The sequence below is a fragment of the Enhydra lutris genome, unplaced genomic scaffold (genome assembly GCF_002288905.1).
Source record: "Enhydra lutris kenyoni isolate GAN:26980312 unplaced genomic scaffold, ASM228890v2 scaffoldscaffold22, whole genome shotgun sequence".
Taxonomy (NCBI): domain Eukaryota; kingdom Metazoa; phylum Chordata; class Mammalia; order Carnivora; family Mustelidae; genus Enhydra; species Enhydra lutris.
This window is the reverse complement of record NW_019154106.1, coordinates 7,186,703-7,205,189: the sequence shown is the minus strand read 5'-3', so window position 1 is coordinate 7,205,189 and position 18,487 is coordinate 7,186,703. Positions and strand designations below refer to the sequence as shown.

General features: G+C 51.5%; 3 protein-coding genes across 4 annotated transcripts in view; 2 read left to right on the top strand and 1 right to left on the bottom strand.

Annotated features, from left to right (window-relative positions):
- The first annotated feature begins 54 nt into the window (after window positions 1-54).
- Window positions 55-4,209, top strand: LOC111150226 (zinc finger protein like 1). Of its 2 annotated transcripts, XM_022507649.1 has the most exons (9): window positions 55-196; window positions 532-641; window positions 934-1,045; window positions 2,216-2,409; window positions 2,526-2,598; window positions 2,672-2,818; window positions 3,034-3,157; window positions 3,664-3,894; window positions 4,144-4,209. In XM_022507649.1, exons 2-8 carry the CDS (start codon window positions 540-542, stop codon window positions 3,848-3,850), a joined length of 939 nt encoding a protein of 312 aa, XP_022363357.1. In that variant the 5' UTR covers window positions 55-196; window positions 532-539; the 3' UTR covers window positions 3,851-3,894; window positions 4,144-4,209. The 2 variants fall into 2 exon arrangements, with proteins under 2 accessions (XP_022363357.1, XP_022363356.1); XM_022507648.1 differs by lacking the exon at window positions 4,144-4,209 and having other exon boundaries at window positions 3,664-4,113.
- On the bottom strand, window positions 4,148-6,005 carry LOC111150227 (transmembrane protein 262). Its single transcript, XM_022507650.1, has 3 exons — window positions 4,547-6,005; window positions 4,342-4,441; window positions 4,148-4,235 (listed from the first exon to the last, which is right to left on the bottom strand). The coding sequence occupies exons 1-3, from the start codon at window positions 4,718-4,720 to the stop codon at window positions 4,159-4,161; spliced, it is 351 nt and encodes a 116-aa protein (XP_022363358.1). The 5' UTR covers window positions 4,721-6,005; the 3' UTR covers window positions 4,148-4,158.
- A 2,025-nt stretch (window positions 6,006-8,030) lies between these two features.
- The window catches only part of LOC111150217 (VPS51, GARP complex subunit), an 18,895-nt gene continuing 8,438 nt past the window's right edge, over window positions 8,031-18,487 (top strand). Inside the window, exons 1-2 of the mRNA XM_022507638.1 lie at window positions 8,031-8,805; window positions 9,290-9,419. Of these exons, the coding sequence (XP_022363346.1) occupies window positions 8,581-8,805; window positions 9,290-9,419 (355 nt within the window). The 5' untranslated portion in view covers window positions 8,031-8,580. The remainder of the gene's footprint in view (window positions 8,806-9,289; window positions 9,420-18,487) is intronic.

Below are 18,487 nucleotides of genomic sequence, written 5' to 3'. Positions count from 1 at the left end.
GTCGGCAGGGGCGGGGCCAGCGATACGCTGGCGTCATCAGCGCGCGCCGCACCCGGAAGAGACGTGGCAGCGGAGGGATAATCGGAGCGGCCCGAGGTAGAGCGCGCAGAGCGGGTGGTCGGCTGGACGCGGTGTCTCTCCTTCCGCGCCTCGGGCCAGCGCTCGCGCCCATCGGCACCGGAGCGGAGGTCAATCGGTAAACACGGGGCGGGGGGGGGGGGGGGGGGGGAGAAACCTGTGTTGAAGGGGGGGGCGGAGTTGGGAGGGGGCGGGGCTGGTGGTATCAGAGGCTCGCTGGTGGAGGGACCTGGCCGGGGGCGGGAGCCAGGAAGAATGAGGGGGGGTCACCGCAGGCGGGATTCGTTCGGGGGGCGTGGCCCGGAATGTAGAGGGGCAGTAGGCAGGAACTGGGGGTTGGGGCGATTATGAGAGATGTTTAGGGGAGTTAAGAGTGGAAACGATCTGGGCTTGTGAGTTCGTCGTGGCGGACATCGGAACCTGGCTCTTTGTCAACTCAGACCCCTTTCTCAGGGTCGAATATGGGACTTTGCAAGTGCCCCAAGAGGAAGGTGACCAATCTGTTTTGCTTCGAACACCGGGTCAACGTCTGCGAGCACTGCCTGGTAGCCAATCACGCCAAGGTGGGGCCTTCAGGGGAGGGGCTGAGCAGGGCAGTGGGTGGGCAGGCAGGATTGGTTTTCTCCAACTCCGTGAAGGGCCAGGGGTTGGCATGAAGCTCTAGGAGGGCAGGAACTTGGTATCTTTTGTGCTCGGCTCTATCTCCAGCCCTTAAGACAGACTCTGGCACAGTGTGTGCTCAATAAATGTTTACTGATGGAACAAACGAAAGGATGATTCTCCTCTGTGATGAGAGACAAGCAGCTGGGCCTTGAGGAGATGGGCCCCCGTTGTGACCTCTCTCTCCCACTCCAGTGCATCGTCCAGTCCTATCTGCAGTGGCTCCAAGATAGTGACTACAATCCGAATTGCCGTCTGTGCAACATACCCCTCGCCAACCGGGAGACGACCCGCCTTGTCTGTTATGGTGAGGCCTGCCCAGCTTGGTGACCAGTTTCTGGGTCCTCTCTAAGCAGCAGGGCAATGAGATCTTCCCAGGCTTGGGAGGCTGGAGCCCCAAATTCTAGTCCTATGTTATTTACCTGCTGTGTGAGCTCATGCAAGTCATTTTCCCTTTCTAGGCCTCCTGTGTTTTTCCCTAAAAATTAAAGCTCTTAATTTATTTCTTTCCCATTTTGAGGGTTGAGTGAGAGCCAGTCCAACTTGTGGGTATCATTTTGGCTGTAAGCAGTAGCTGGCTGGACCAGCAGGGAGCTGAAGGCAGGAGGCTTTTGGACATTTGGGATCTGCTGTTCATTCCAATTAAACAGGAAGGGAGTTTCTCACAGTACATTCAGCCAAAAGAAGTTGGCACTCACATGTTCCATGACCTTGACCTGACGCTGGTGTAAGAAGCTTAACTCCACTTTTTGAAGGAGCTAGTGCAAAAGAGCTCCATATGTGTGTTTCTCAGTGTGATGTGTGTGTGGGCATATGCACATGAATTTAATGTGTTATGACTTTACGTGTGGTAGTGTCTTCATACCTGCGAATGAATGAATGGGGAAATGCATGTGCACGTATGAACACAAGTGTGTTGGGAGGTTGCAGGAGAATGTGTGGGTGACAGTGCTTGAGTTTTCAGCAAACGTGAATGTATAGGCATGTACGTGTGGGAATCAGTGTGCCCCCAAGTATAGATGCAGGGGATGGTACTTGTGTTTGATTGTAGGTGTACAAGCATGTGTATGTATGCGCTCGTGGGCATACGTGTGCCTCTGTTTGTCTAGGAACTTTTTCTGAAACTGTTCTTGATTAGGTGTTAGCCTAAGGAGCTTCTGATGAGTGTGTGTTCAGAGAGGACTCACTTTAAGGGTCGCTGACGTCTTCTTCACACCCTAGTGGGCTTCTCCCTTCTATTGCGCTGGGGATCTTGCTAGCATTTGGTTGACTGGGTCAAGTAATGGTGGCCAAGAAGGCCACATGCTTAGGGAACATTATTGAAACGGACCTGAGCGAGGACAGGAAGGAGAAGGCTGTGGGCTTATGTGTGTGGGTGTGCATACGTCCATGTAGCAGGCTAGGGGCTGTTGCTGGGCTAGATGTCCTAAGTGTCTTCTTCCTCATGCCTCTCTTCCCCTGTTTCATGGGCCCTAAGACCTCTTCCACTGGGCCTGCCTCAATGAACGTGCTGCCCAGCTACCCCGAAACACAGCGCCTGCTGGCTACCAGTGTCCCACCTGCAATGGCCCCATCTTCCCCTCAAGCAACCTGGCTGGCCCTGTGGCTTCCGCACTGAGAGAGAAGCTGGCCACGGTCAACTGGGCCCGGGCAGGACTGGGCCTTCCTCTGGTGAGAACCTGTCTGTCTGTCTGTCTGACTAAGCATCTGCCCTGGGTCCCACCTGGGACAGATGGGTGGGTAGGGACAGCCCCGGGCCGGCTGGTGATACAGGTTCCTTCCTGCAGATCGATGAGGTGGTGAGCCCGGAACCCGAGCCCCTCAACACCTCTGACTTCTCTGACTGGTCTAGCTTTAATGGTAAGTGGCGGTCCGCACTGCCTTTGGAGGCCCTTGCCCCCCTGCTCTGCTGACCTCTCCCTTCTTGCCACAGCCAATGGTACTGCTGAACAGGAGGAGATAATCAGCGCTTCCGCTGCCCCATCGTTCTACAGCCAAGTCCCCCGGCCCCCCGCTTCCCCGAGCCGGCCCGAGCAGCACACAGTAATTCACATGGGCAATCCTGAGCCCTTGACTCACGGTGAGCCAGAGAATTGTATGGTCTAAGGGAGGATAGAAAGGGAATGGGCCACCCCGGGGGGCCCCCCTCCTCTCTCTGACAAAGCATTACCTCCCCACAATTCTGAGATGCTCTGTTGGGCTGAGAGGGCAAGGACTTCCTGCCCTCCCCACTCCCCACCCTGGTGCCGGCCAATTTCACTGAGCCCGTGGATACCGGTGGCTCTGCCCCTGCAGCCTCAGCCCCGAGGAAGGTGTATGACACGCGGGATGATGACCGTTCACCAGGCCTCCACGGGGATTGTGATGATGACAAGTACCGTCGCCGGCCTGCCCTGGGCTGGCTGGCCCAGCTGCTCAGGTACGCAGGGTCAGGTGGGCCCGGCTGCCAGAAAGGGGGAGGAGAGGAAGTGAGAGTCAGAGGCCCCAGGCATGATCATTGTTGATAGATAAGATGGGCTTCCATCTTTTTGGGTAGATGGGTAACCACAGTACCTGGTGTTGGGCTACTCAGGCCCCTGCTCAGCTCTGGGAGTCTTGAGTCTAGTCCACCGTAGGGCTCTTTCCTCGCCTGCTAGGTATCTGAGGCTTGAGGTGGGGCTCTTTGAGGCCCCTTCCTGCTCTGACAGCCCCTGAGCCTAGCGACTGTGATGTGCCCGACACGTTCTGGTTTGCAGAACGGTGGTTGCTTCCGCTGGTTGGAGCTGCACCGTCGCTGCGTAACAAGCCGGCGTGGGGATAAGCTTGCACACTGGAAGCAGCAAGGCTTGGGGACAGTGGCACCGGGGCCAGAAGGCAGGCATCATGTCTGGGGTTCCTCTCCGGGCCGAGGGGCCCCTGACCTGACTTCCCCCTTGTCCCCCCCAGGAGCCGGGCTGGGTCTCGTAAGCGGCCGCTGACCCTGCTGCAGCGGGCAGGGCTGCTGCTGCTCCTGGGGCTGCTGGGCTTTCTGGCCCTCCTCGCGCTCATGTCTCGCCTGGGCCGAGCCGCAGCTGACAGCGATCCCAACCTGGACCCCCTCATGAACCCTCACATCCGTGTGGGTCCCTCCTGAGCCCTCGCTGGGAGCCGGGCCAGCCTAGGACCTGGGGGCCTGAGGTAGGGCGGTCTAGGGACTTTCCTTCTGCTCCTCTTCTTCAAGCCTGAGACACTAAGATCCCAGGCCCAGTCCAGTCCACGAGAGTGGCTGCTGGCTGGGCCTGGGGCCCCTGCAGGGCAAACGTTTGTCTTGACCTGCTTACCCTCAGTCTCCAGCCCCCCACCCTCCCCACAAAGGAGATGACAGGTGGAAATAAATGACAGACTTTATTAAAACACCGAAGCCGCCTTTTCCTTCCCCCTTCTCAGGCCAGTCCTCAGGCCTCAGTGGTTCTCCTGCCGGTACTGGATGGCCAGAAACTCAAGGGACAGGCGGTTGAAGAACATGACTCCATTTAGGACTGGGCAGACGAGAGAGCCCCTATCAGCATTCCCTGCCCGCTCTCTGCCATGTCTGGGGATCCAGAGCTCCCCCTCCCCTTCAGCGCGACCCCCTCCCCCACTCACTCAGGATGGTCAGGGCAAAGCACCGAAGAAACTTGTCATCTGTCATCTCAGCGTAGAGTGATCCCATGGCGGCCCAGCAGATGCTGATCACCTGGGAGAACTGTAGGCCCCGTCCAGTGGGAGAGTGGCCCCTGAGACAACAGTGGGGCTTCCATCAGCCCCTGGGCCTCCCCCGACCAGCCCTTGAGCCCTGGCCCCAGGCTACCATCAGGACCACCGTGTATTGAAAGCTCATGCGGTCGTAGCGGTGGGTCACGTAGAAGTTGTGCACGTCGCTGGCAAGGACGCCGAGGTGTATAAAGAAGATCATCAGGGCAGCGGCGGTGAGCACCATCCCTTGTGGGAAGAAGAGCACAGCTAGCCGGTCCACCCACCGCATCGTGGCGGCCGCATAGACGCGAGCCCGACAGCGGAACCTGAGCAAGCCGGCCCCGTTCGGGAGCAGCAGCTGACCCTTCCGGGTCCTGAGTGCGTGGTCTGGAATTGTGGTGGGATGCTAGAACCACGAGGACATAGGAGGGGGACAAGATTCTAGAATACAGGCTGATTCCAGTCAGTATGGGAGTGGTTCACGGGTTGCTGGGGGAGCTCCGGGTTACGGAAGGTCAGACGGAGGGCTGACGGTACAGACCGGCAGGAGCGTTGAGGAAGGAACGGCGTTCCTTCACCATCCTGCCTGCGTGCACGCTTCGTGCTCGTGCCCATCTGCTCACTGAGCCCCTCGATGGTTCCACACAGGGGGCACTGTGGGCACATGTCTACAGAGCCAGGGCTCAGAATGTGGGAGGGCATGTCCTAGGTCCATGGCAAGTCTAAACTAGGCTCTGATTGTGTAGCTGGAGGGCACCCCCAGGTGAGGGGAGGCCTGGGCCGCATGGCTTCAAGTTTTTGCTCCATTCCCGAATGGGGAAGAGCGAGGCGAAGGGAAGAGAGAAGAGCTTGCCCGCAGCTGTCCTGGCGCCTTCGCCAATTCCCTCCCTTGGCATGGCCCAGAGAGCACCTGGCTTTTCCATCCTCCCTCAAAGGTCCGAGGACCTGATGCCAGCCAGCTTAACCGTCTGTCACCTTCCAGCACTCAGCACTTTCACAGCCATCAGCCCCGTCCTTTCCAAGAGTCCCAGGTGAGGCTGGTGGCATAAATCTTATTTTGCACCCAAATCCGAGGTACAGAGATGGAGTGTCAGCCCAGGCGCTCCTGGCCAATGAGTGAGGGACTCACTGAGGACTGAAATGAAGGTCTAGTTCTGCCCGAGGCTGTGACTGACTGGGTAGGGACCCTTCCAAGCAACAAGAAAACATTTCCTCCGTACATGGAAGAGAGGAAAACTCTAGAACTCACAAGTATCATCCAGAAAAATGGGCAGAAATGGTGTGGAGGGACATGAAACTCCCAGGGACTAGAGTAGAAGAAGGGTACTTGAATTCTGCCCCACCCCTGGCCTTCTTCCTCTCTGCCAACCACAGAAGTTAGGTTCACAGTCAAGACCCAAAATGCCCTGCCATTTCCTTGCTTGCTTCCCAGTGTCATTAATACCACAGTCCCTCAGACCCCACATTCTGACGTAGGGGTGACTCACCCAATGCTCAGCCATTGGCCCACTGTTGAAATCACTGCACCTCTAGTCTCATGTGACTACAAATAAACTTTCATACATTAGGGCTTCTGGCTCAACGCCATTTAAAAGTTTAAGTAGCGTATGACTATGTTCTTGTAAAAGATTTGGGTAACACACAAGCATACAGAGGAAAAGGCAATGACCTCCCACCACTCCTACCTACCTAACAGAGGTAATCCCCTGAACAGTTTGGTGAGTGGGCATCTTTTGGGTCCCCTTTTTTTTTTTCTTTTAAGAATTTATTTGACAGAGACCATGAGATAGGGACACAAGCAGGGGAATGGGAGAGGGAGAACTAGGCTTCCTGCTGAGCAGGGAGCCTGATGTGGGGCTTGATCCCAGGACCCCGGGGTCATGACCTGAGTCAAAGGCAGACACTTAACCAACTGAGCCACCCAGCTGCCCCTCAAGTTATTTTTTCTACCAGTTATAAATGTTTTGTATTTCTCCTGGACAATACCTACTTGTAATATCAGCATCTGAACATGTAATGGTAAATAGCAACATCAAATGTTCGTTCCTATGAGTAACTAAACAAGGCCCTAGGAATGGCACCAGCTAGACATGCTATACTCTTGGGTCTTAGTCATTTATTTGACAGATCACAAGTAGGCAGAGAGGCAGGCAGAGAGAGAGAGGAAGCAGGCTCCCCGCTGAGCAGAGATCTTGGGGCTTGATTCCAGGACCCTGAGATCATGACCTGGGCCTAAGGCAGAGGCTTAACCCACTGAGCCACCCAGGTGCCCTCTGATACCGTATTTTTTTTTTTTAAAGATTTTATCTATCTATTTGACAGATTACAAGTAGGCAGAGAGGTAGGCAGAGAGAGAGGAGGAAGCAGGCTCCCCGCTGAGCAGAGAGCCCGACGTGGGGCTTGATCTCAGGACCCTGAGATCACGACCCGAGCCGAAGGCAAAGGCTTTAACCCACTGAGCCACCCAGGTGCCCCTGACACCGTATTTTTTAAAACAGCCTCTGAACATCCTTTGGAACATAAATGGAACATTTCTGAACACAGATTGCAGGGGTCAGCAAACTTTTCCTGTAACGGACCGGATAGTAAATCATTTAGGTTTTGGTTCCCATAAGGTTGGTTGGTCTCTCTCTTTTCTAAGATTTTACTTATTTATTTGACAGAGACACAGCTTGAGAGGGAACACAAGCAGGGGAAGTGGGAGAGGGAGAAGCAGGCTTCCCGCTGAGCATGGAGCCTGATGAGGGGCTCCATCCCAGGACCCTGACCTTCAACCTAACAACTGAGCTACCCAGGAGCCCCCATAAAGTCTCTCTCACAACTACTCAACACCTCTTTTGTAATGCAAAACCAGGCATAGAAAATATGTAAACAAGGGGGCCTGACTGTTCAAATAAAATTAGACACTGCCATAATTCATATACTTTCACATGATTTTCATATTTTATGAAAATTGTCTTAAACTGAGATAGACATATTACATTATTTTCAAGTGTACAATGTAACGATTTGATATTTGTATGTATTTTAAAAGGATCATAAGTCTAGTTAACATCTGTCACCCTACAAGTTAACAATTGTTTTTCTCCTGATGAGAACTTTAAAGATCTACTCTGATTATATGAATGTTACAAATTTTTCACCTCATGAAATGTCATTTATATATTTTTTAACCATTAAAAACAAACAAAAAAAGCAACACACCAGTCCTAGCTCACAGGCCAAATGAAAACAGGTGGTGGGATGTGTTTGGCCTGCGGGACCCCTGCCAAAGAATGATTAAACAAGGTGGTTACCATTCCATCACCCCGCCACCCCACCCCAGTCCCCGCCCCCGCCCCCGCCGCCAGCCAATCACAAGCAATGTTTCAAGGACCGCCTCGATAAAGTCATTTTCTCTATTAAAACTCATCCTTTTTCAATCTGAACTTCGTTCCTGTCCGACTGAGCGCTGCACCTTGGTGAACACCTGCATTTTGATGAAATTGGATGCCTGAAAATGACCCTCAACATCTCCATCAGCCCCTCACTCAGTATGGCCCACCAGTCCCTGACATCTGAAGAACTGGGCTTCTAAGCACTTATGTTGCGCTTGGGGACTTAAAAAAAAAAAAGAAGAAGAAGAAGAAGCATTAGCAGCTAGAGGCACCGCACGCCCTGTACGGGCATCTAACCCTCTCGGCCTTCTCGCAGACTCCTGTGAAGTCGCCCCCCCGCCACCCCGGATTAGGAATGGGGGAAACTGAGCCGACCCCCAGGTAACGAGCCAATGCCAGGATGTCAGGCACACGCTCTCTGGCTCCACGGTCGGCGCTGCGTCTGCGGCATCCAGGGACGTATTCCGGGGGCCTCTGCGTGCGGGGCTGCGGGACTGGGAGCCACGACTCGCTTTCTTTCTGGGAGGGAAGCACCCCACAAGTTCCAGTCAATCCTTCCGCTCGGGAAGCTGGGGGGAACCTAGGGCTCTCCCGGAACCTCTTCGCTCGCGGAGGAAAGGGACGGGGGAACGCTAGTCTCGAAGGACCCAGGGTTGCAGGGGGACGTTTCAGCTGAAGGACTGCCTCGTTGCAACAAGAACTTTATGGCTCCCGGAAGTGCTTCCTCCCGGTCCTTTTCCCAGCCTCTCGCCCGTGGGCTGCAGCTGGAGCGATGGCGGCGGCAGCCGCTGGGCCCGGCACGGGGTCTGGACCTGGGGACTCTCCGGAGGGGCCCGAGGCAGAAGCCCAGGAGCGTCGGCGGAAGGCGCACGGGATGCTGAAGCTTTACTACGGCCTCTCGGAGGGGGAGACGGCGGGGCGCCCCCCAGGGTCGGACCCCCTGGACCCGACGGATCTCAACGGGGCGCACTTCGACCCGGAAGTGTACCTGGACAAGGTGTGTGTTTGTGTGTTGGGGGAACCAAACCCCTGATACATTGCACCCCCAGGTCACGACTTCGACTTTGTTGCGGGGGTGAGGGACGCAGGGGCTCCTAAAAACAAGACGACCCTCGGGGAGGAAGCGGGGGCAGAGCTGGAGTGTAAGGGGGGAATGGGCAGACTTACCCTGGCCTGAGGAGGTGTGGAGTGTGAGGTGTCCGAGGCTGGTGTTCTGGTAGGCCCGCGGCAGGGGGCGTGGCCCGGGCGCTGATGGGCTCTGGACTGGGCCCTGGCTGGGTCTGAGCATTTCATAGGCTGACAAACCCCAAACAGGGTCGAATCCAGTAACTCCTGACCTATGTCACTGATAGGCCCCATGTCTAGGATTCCTGACAGGGGTCGGACGAGGGTTTTCTTGCACCGAAAGCCGACCAGGTAGGGGTTAGCCGAGGGCCATGGGGGTCCCCGGACCTGAGCACTAACACCCCGATTTCCTCCAGCTGCGTAGAGAGTGCCCCCTGGCCCAGCTGATGGACAGTGAGACAGACATGGTGCGGCAGATCCGGGCTCTGGACAGCGACATGCAGACCCTGGTCTATGAGAACTACAACAAGTTCATCTCCGCCACAGGTGATTCCCGCTGGGACACACAGTCCCGCTGCTTACCTGTTGTCCTGTGTTGGGGAAACCAGCAGGGGATTCAGGGGGAGGAGACGCAGACTCTAGTCTTTCCCTGACATTAATCCTCTCTCATCTCTCTCTCAGAGCTTTGGTGGTCGAATGACTAGAGAGGTAATAGCTGCTCTCAGAGGGTTGCTCTAAGGATCAAAGAGGGGAAAAACAAAATGAAATTTTAGACTGACATGGGTTACCTGAACCACTTGGAGTCCCTGACACTAAGGATGTTTAAGGATGAGTTTGTTTCTCTTACTAGTGGTAGCTTTCTTCTCTTGAACAGGTCTGTCTTGTGGCTGGGCTTGTCTCTCTTTCTCTCCCTTCCTCTATCCTTTGGCCCCTTTTATTTTTAAAAATTTTATTTATTTTTTTGACACAGAGAGAGACATCACAAGCAGAGCAGAGAGGCAGGCAGCGGGGCGGGGGAGGGGGGAAGCAGGCTCCCTGCTGAGCAGAGATCCCAATGCCGGGCTCGATCCCAGGATCCTGAGATCATGACCTGAGCCAAAGGCAGAGGCTTAACCCACTGAGCCACCCGGGCGCCCCCTTTTCCCCCTTTTAAATCAAGCAAAGAAACAGAAAACTTAGGACATTAAGGGACACAAAGATCAAGTAAAGGTTTTTTTTTTTTCCCCCTTCCTGCCCCCTTTATTCTCAGTCTAGGACAGTGCTAGACAATGTTCAGCTATCAGTCACAGTAACTACTCTTCTTATGTTGGTGAAATGCACTACTCAGACTTTCATGATAATTTTGGACCCCTGTGTACTTAGTCCTAGAGGCGGGTCTTCAGGGTCTGTCTGTGGTCCCTGAGAATGTTGGGTGAACCTTTGTGAGGTTCATTCTGACATCTCTTACCCTACTACTGTCACAATGCTGGGTGTGGTCATTGTTCTTTTGTCCCATGTGAAGCAGGTTCAATGAGTAGGCATCCTTTATTTGCTAATAGCATCCACCAAAAGGAATTTCTAGGGGGCCTGGGCATCTCAGCTGGCTAACAATCCGACTCTTGATTTTGGTTCAGGCTGTGATCTCAGGGTCACAAGATGGAGATTGAGCCTGGTGTTGGGGCTCCAAGCTCAGTGGGGAGTCTGCTTCTCTCTCCCATTCTTCCTCTCCCTCTGCCCCTCCCCCACCATGGTCTTTCTCTCTAAAATAAATAAATCGTTTTTAAGAAATCATCATAATCTCTGAGCTACGAAATTTCCCACCAGAATTTTGCAAGCATTGCATTTTCCCTGTGTTAGAATTTGTATAGTTTTGACATTGAGCTCTTGCTTAATGAGGATGGCTTGTTATTTTATCTTTTTCCTAAGAAAGGGAGAAAATTATAAAGTGAGTGTTGGAATCAGGGGTTCTAAATCTATAAATACTTTAAGGTCTTACATCCATTCAAGAAGTATTCATTGAATGCCTCTTTTTTTTTTCTTTCTCTCTCTCTCTTTTTTTTTTTTTTTTTTTTGCCAAGAGCTGTTCTGCATATTGAGGATATAGTAATGAACCAGCTAGGTCGAGCTCCTCCCTGCAGCCCGTATCCTAGTTGGGGAGACAGTCAATAAATGAATGCACAAAGACCGTAGTAAGTGCTAGAAGAAGAAAATAGAGTAGAGAGAAAAGAGTGATGTATGTGTGGGTCTGTCTTTAGCTAGAGTAAGTATAAGACCCGTTGGAGGTCGTGACATTTGAGCAGGGCTTTGAGGAGAGCGAACCAGCCCTGGTCGGGGAGGAAGCAGCAGGGGCAGAGGCTCTGAAGAAAGGTCATGTCAGGTGTATTCAGAGTATGGCAGGAAGTTAAGGGGGAGCGAGGGAGGAGGAGAGTGGTGGGTGATAGGGTAGAGGGTTTTGTAGAAGACCAGATTTTGTAGGGACATAAAAGTGTTTATGAGGATTCCGCTCTTCACTTGGAATGAGATGAAATGAGGAGAATGGGGTAACCTAACTTTTATTTCAAAAGGACCCCTCTGTCCACTCTGTGGGGAAGGGACTATAGGGAGGCAAGGGTGGCTGAGCCCCCCATTAGGTGGCTGTTGTAGCAGTTCAGGTGAGATGCTGGTGGCATGGACCATGATGGCAGCAGGGGAAAGTGGAAGGATCTGAAATTGGTTTTGAATTGCTTACTTGAAGGGTGTGGAGTTCAGAGAAGGCTGGAACTCGAGGTACGGGGGGGTAGGAGGGGCTCTCTGATGGAGAAAGTATACAGAGAGAAGAGGTCTAAGGACTGAGCCGTGGGGCATCCTGACGTTCAGAAGTCTTGAAGAGAAGGAGGATCTCGCAAAGGAGGTAGCATTTGCAGAGGCTTGAGGACAGTCAGGGGCCTGGGTGTCTGAGCAGCCACAGGAGGGAAGCATTCCAAGAAATAGAATTGATAAGCTGGGCTGAAACATTGGCATTGGGAGTGCTGTTGGATGGTGCAGAGAGAGGGAAATGGCAGGGGCAGAGTCTTTGGGAAAGGGGGAGGAGATAGAGCAGTGCATGGGCAAGGGGTTGGCCTTCACCAAGTGTCAGGAGCTCCTCTGCTGTAGCGGGGGAGCTGCGCGTGGGCGGCGCCAGTCAGGCGGGCTCTGCTATACCGTGTAAGTACAGAGTAAGGAAGTTTGCCTTTATCCATACTAAGCACTAAGCTAAGCAAGGAGTTCAGACATGAGAGTGATATGGCAGATTTCTGTTCTGAAAAGATCCCTCCAGCTGCTCTGGGAGGAGTGGGGTTGGAGAGGTGGCTGGAGGGAGGCCTTTTCGCTGGTCCAAGCTAGAGATCTGGGAACTTACATCAGGTTGGTAGCTGTGGAGATGGACGGTGATGGACAAACTGAGAAAAATTTGCGGCAATATCGATGGGCCATGGTGTTGAGGAGCTTTGGGCATTAAAGAATGACCCCGAGGTTTCAGCTTGATGGTCGGATGGTGGGTGTGGTGCCCAAGAAACCGCGAGGAGAAAATCAGGTTGGGAAGAGGGTCATGATGAGCTAGAGTTTTGGTTTGGTTTGGTTTGATTATTATCTCTAAAGCGGAGCCGGGTGTGAAATGAACCTGGGAGATCCTATGGGGCGAAGCATGTCAGATAATAACAGCATCTGCTGTCAGAAGAAACCTTTTTTTTTTAAGATTTTTATTTATTTATTTGACAGAGGGAGAGAGATCACAAGTAGGCAGAGAGGCAGGCAGAGAGAGAGGGGGAAGCAGGCTCCCTGCTGAGCAGAGAGCCCGATGCGATGCGGGGCTCGATCCCAGGACCCTGGGGTCATGACCTGAGCTGAAGGCAGAGGCTTAACCCACTGAGCCACCCAGGCGCCCATGTCAGAAGGAATCTTGGTGGATCTAGTCTACCCCATCTTTTCTTTCCTTGGAGTACTGCTAAGGAGGGGCCTTCTGACTAAGGGGAGTCTTTATTGAGGGGGTGGGTTCTCATAACGTTGAGGCTAAGGGAGGTAGGTTTCGAGGTGTTGGGAGTGATACAAAAGGAGCTGACAAGAAGGCAGATGGGTATGTTGGCCCGGAGCTCAGAGGAGGGATCTGGGCTGGCAGTTGATAAGCCTGCGAGTCCAGTGGGAAGAGAAGGAGGTTTTCAAGGGTAAGTGGGTGGGATTGCCCGAGGACTGGATAGAGCCTGAGAAGAGCAGAGAGCCCAGGACAGAGCTTTGAGGAATGCCTGTTTGATGGCCCCAGAGAGGAGGCCGAGCCTGCAGTGGAGACAGAAGTGGTCGTAGAAGGAAGGTGGTATCTGCATGAAGCTACATCCCTTTGACTGACTCATTCGTTTGTTCACTTACTTGCTAAATATTTGATCGCTGTGTGCCAGGCACTGTTCTAGGCACAGGGATGTAGCTGCAAACAAGACAGTTTCTCAGCCATCACAGAGGATATGTTCTAGAGAAAGGGACGATGATAAATAGAGATCCTCTCGCTCAGCAAGAGCTCTGGAAATGAAATAGGGTAATGGCGGGGGGTTGGGAGTGGTTTAGAAAGGGGGGCAGAGAAGGGGTTTTTTGTTTTTTTTTTTTTTTTTTTTTTTTTAAGATTTTATTTATTTATTTGACAGAGAGAAATCACAAGTAAGCAGAGAGGCAGGCAGAGAGAGAGGAGGAAGCAGGCTCCCTGCTGAGCAGAAAGCCCGATGTGGGGCTCGAACCCAGGACCTGGGATCATGACCTGAGCCGAAGGCAGCGGCTTAACCCACTGAGCCACCCAGGCGCCCCAGAGAAGGGGTTTTGTAAGGAGGTGATGATGAAGGTGAATGATGCAGAGCTGACTGGGGGAGGGTCTGGAGGCAGAGCTGCTCAGGCTGAGAAAAGAAGCTGTGCAAAGGTCCTGGAAATGCTCTGACCAGAGCAAGAGCAACTAGAGGAAGGGAGCAGGACCGATGGCACAGGGTATACGTGAGGGGTGGCACGCTTTTCCTGAGTAAAGTACACATTTTAGGCTTTGTGGGCCCTCTGGTTTCTGTACTTGTTTCTGCTGTCCTAGCCTGAGAGCCGCTGGGGGATGTAGGTGCGGGAATGGACAAGGCTGGATTCCGGCGAAGCGCATTTACGTGAACAGCTGTGATGTCCAGGATGACATCAGCAAAAATAGTGGGGCAAGCGCATTGGGAAATCTCTCTTCCATAAAAGCAACTAAAAAACCTGGCCCAAATGCTCAGAATCAACTTTTTTCCGGAACTCTAGAAATTAATCAAAGGTTGGCAACCATCTGAGGAGCCTATATTTAAGAAAAGCAGCTAGATCTTAGTAAAAGTGGTGAATCTGGTGGTTTTTTTTCCCCCTTGAAGATTTACTTATTTGAAAGAGAGAGCATGAGGAGGAGGAGGGGGAGAGAGAGAGAGAGAATCTCAGCTTGGTACTGAGCCCAACTTGGGACTTGATCTCCAAACGCTGAGATCATGACCTGAGCTGAAACCAAGAGTCCGACACGTAACCAACTGAGCCACCCGGGCGCCCCTCCTGTGGTGTTTTAACTTACCCTCACAATCTCCTCAGTAGTAACCTTGGAAAACAGCACATTATTTCTCATGTGGAAGGACCAGAACAGGGCTGGAGCTCTTTCAAAGCCTCATGCTGAAGGAATTGTCTGTGTAAGCTGTCTGGTGGTTCCCTGAAAGATTCCACACCACAGATTTCTCTTTATTTGACCTGACCTTGAAGTTAACCCGGTACTAAAAGCCTCTCTCGGAGAAGCGGGGGGTTGTTGTCAAAAACAATTACGGGTAATTTTTTTGTCTGCTTGAAGTGATGGATAACACTTGCGGCAAACAATAGACTAACTCAAAAGCTTAGAAAGAAAAGCTGAGAATGAGACATCCATATTGAAAGCTGAAGGCCATGTACATCAGGTAGTACACTTGCTTTTAAGAAAGACCTCAGGGGGGGCGCCTGGGTGGCTCAGTGGGTTAAGCCGCTGCCTTCGGCTCAGGTCATGATCTCAGGGTCCTGGGATCGAGCCCCGCATCGGGCTCTCTGCTCAGCGGGGAGCCTGCTTCCTCCTCTCTCTCTGCCTGCCTCTCTGCCTGCTTGTGATCTCTGTCAAATAAATAAATAAAATCTTTAAAAAAAAAAAAAAAAAAAGAAAGACCTCAGGGGGCGCCTGGGTGGCTCAGAGGGTTAAGCCTCTGCCTTCTGCTCGGGTCATGATCTCAGGGTCTTGGGATCTAGCCCCCAATCGGGCTCTCTGCTCCGCAGGGAGCCTGCTTCCTCCTCTCTCTCTGCCTGCCTCTCTGCCTACTTGTGATCTCTGTCTGTCAAATGGATAGATAAAATCTTTAAAAAAAAAAAAAAAAAAAAGGAAAGGAAGACCTCGGAATGCTCTTAGTTCTCTCTGGCTCACCTTCGGGCTCTGGCCAAGCAGTAAGTGAGGGCTAAGGCAGAGTTGTAAACTGCCTGGTTGAGTGTCTAAGGTATGCCCAACACACACACACACAGCCCCTCAGCAAAAACTAAAGAGATTTATTCGTTCCAGGTATTTAAAGAAATTCCTATCCAATAACTAGCCGACCACTAAGCCGACCAAGTACAGATTTCAGTGGCTGTACACAACAAAGGACACAGACCGTGCAGTATTGGCTCAGAGACTAGTAGAGGTTTAGTAACTCAGAAAAATAACAAACGGTAGCATTAAACAGCAACAACAACACGCCCTGGGCAGGAGAGAGAAGCTGATTTCTAGACTGACCATGTTATATTGTTAAAATGTCTGTTGTTTAACAAAACTTTTTGAGACTGGCAAATGAAGGAATACACAGGAAGGAAAAAAAAAATTATTAGAAACTATCTCTGGAGAAGCCCAGGCATTGAATTTACTACAGAAAGAGTGAAATCTGCTATTTTAAACAATATTTATGTGTTTATTAGAGAGTGTGCACATGTGTGCACAAGTGAAGGGAGGAGTGGAGGAAGAGAGAGAGAGAGACTGTCAAGCACTCTCTGCAGCCCGGCGTGGAGCCAGACGCAGGGCTTGATCCCATGACCCCAAGATCATGACCTGAGCTGAAATCAAGCCCCCTAAATGGGCTGAGCCACCTACATGCCCCGGGGTAATGGAGTCTTTTGTGACTGAGCCCTGAACCCGTAAGATCTGACACTAACTCCAGGTAAATAGTGTCACAATTAAGTTAAATCGTAGGACACCCAGTTGGTGTTGCAGAATTGCTTAATGCGTGGAAAACCCATACGTCTGCTATCAGATGTGAAGTCGTGTTGGAGGACTGCAAGTGGAGGGGACACAGGAGTGTCTTTCCTCCCTACAGATACCAACAAAAGCACAAGTAAGCAAAGGAAAGAAATTGGCAAATTGGACTTCATCAGAATTAAAGTTTTCTGGGGGTGCCTGGGTGGCTCAGTCCGTTGAACATCTGGCTCTTGGTTTTGGCTCCAGTCATGATCTCATGGTCATGAGATCGAGCCCCGTGTCAGGCTCCCTGCTTAGCGTGAAGTCTGCTTGAGATTCTTTCTCTCCCTCTGCCCCTCCCCCTGCTTGGACACACAGTGTCAAAAACAATAAATAAAATCTTAAAAAAAAAAAAAGAATTATGTTTTAAAGGTCACTTTTTTTTAAAAGATTTTTTTACTTATTTGACAGAGCGCGATCACAAGTAGGCAGAGAGGCAGGCAGAGGGGTTGGGGGGCGGGGAGCAGGCTCCCTGCTAAGCAGAGAGCCTGATGCAGGGCTCGATCCCAGGACCCTGGGATCATGACCTGAGCCGAAGACAGAGGCTTTAACCTACTGAGCCACCTAGGAGCCCCCCTGAAGGTCACTATTGAGAAAGTAAAGGACAATCATAGAATGGGAGAAGGTATTTGTAAGTCATACATCTAATAAGGGTCTCATATCCAGAATATATAAAGAACTTGGACAGCTTAGCACTAAAAAGACAAATAGCCCTATATACAAATGGAGGAAGGAGTTGAATCAATGTTTCTCCAAAGAACATACACAAATGACCAAATAGCTCGCATCATTTGTTATTGGGAAAATGCAAATCAGAACCAGAGTGAGGGGCGCCTGGGTGGTTCAGTCGGCTGAATGTCTGCCTTCGGCTCAGGTCATGATCCCAGGGTCCTGGGCTTGAGTCCTGCATTGGGCTCCCTGCTCAGTGGGAAGCCTGCTTCTCTCTCTGACAAATAAATAAGATCTTTTTTTTTTTAATATTTTTTTTTTTTAAGAATTTATTTATTTATTTGTCAGAGAGAGGGAGAGAGAGCGAGCACAGGCAGACAGAATGGCAGGCAGAGGCAGAGGGAGAAGCAGGCTCCCTGACGAGCAAGGAGCCCGATGCGGTTCTCGATCCCAGGACGCTGGGATCATGACCTGAGCCGAAGGCAGCTACTCAACCAACTGAGCCACCCAGGCGTCCCTTTTTTTAAGATTTTTATTTATTAGAGAGAGAGATCATAAGTAGGCAGAGAGAGAGGGGAAGCAGGCTCCCTGCCGAGCAGAGAGCCCCACATGGGACTCCATCCCAGGACCCCAAGATCATGACCTGAGCCAAAAGCAGAGGCTTAAACCACTGAGCCACCCCGTTGCCCCAAATAAAATCTTAAAAAAACAAAAACAGTGAGATACCACTGCACACCACTGGGATTTCCAGAAAATGGAATATGACAGATGTTGGTGAAGATGTGGAGGATTTGGAACTCTCGTATTACTGGCAGGAAGACAGAATGGTGCGCCTGGAAATACTTTGGCCATTCCTCAAAGAGCTAAGCACAGAGTTAGCATACACCCCAGAAATTCCACTCGTGGGAACATGCTGAAGAGAACTGAAAACACATTCACGCAAAAGCACGTATGTGAATGCTCATAGCAGCATTATTCATAATAGCCCAAAGGAGCAATCCAGATGGCCACCAGTTGGTGGATGGGGAGACAGATGTGGATCCACACAATAGAACATGCCTCGGCCATAATAAACCACGACATACTGATTCACGCAGTAATGGAGAGAACCTTGCAAATGTGCCAAATGAAAGAAGCCAGGCGCAAAAGGCCACATTTTGTATAATTCCATTTGTGTTAAATGTACAGAACAGGCAAATGCATAGAAATAGAAAACAGATGAGTGGTTGGCAGGGACTGAGGCAAGGGAGAAATGGGGAGTGACTGCCAAGGGTTACAGGGCTTCTCTTTGGGGTGACGAATGTTCTGGAACTAGATGATGATATCAGTTATACGATTTTTTTTTTTTTTTGGAAGTTTTAGCTTAGTCTTTTTTTTTTTTTTAATTCAGTTAATTACCGTAGAATGTATTGTTTGTTTCGGGGTATAGATCTGTGCTTCATTGGTATTCTATAAGACCTAGTGCTTATTACAACAGTTACGCAATCTTGTGACTATACTAAAAATATTGAAAAGCACTGAATTTTTTTTTAAAGATTTTATTTATTTATTTGACAGAGAGAGATCACAAGTAGACGGAGAGGCAGGCAGAGAGAGAGAGAGAGAGGGAAGCAGGCTCCCTGCTGAGCAGAGAGCCCGATGCGGGACTCGAGCCCAGGACCCTGAGATCATGACCTGAGCCGAAGGCAGCGGCTTAACC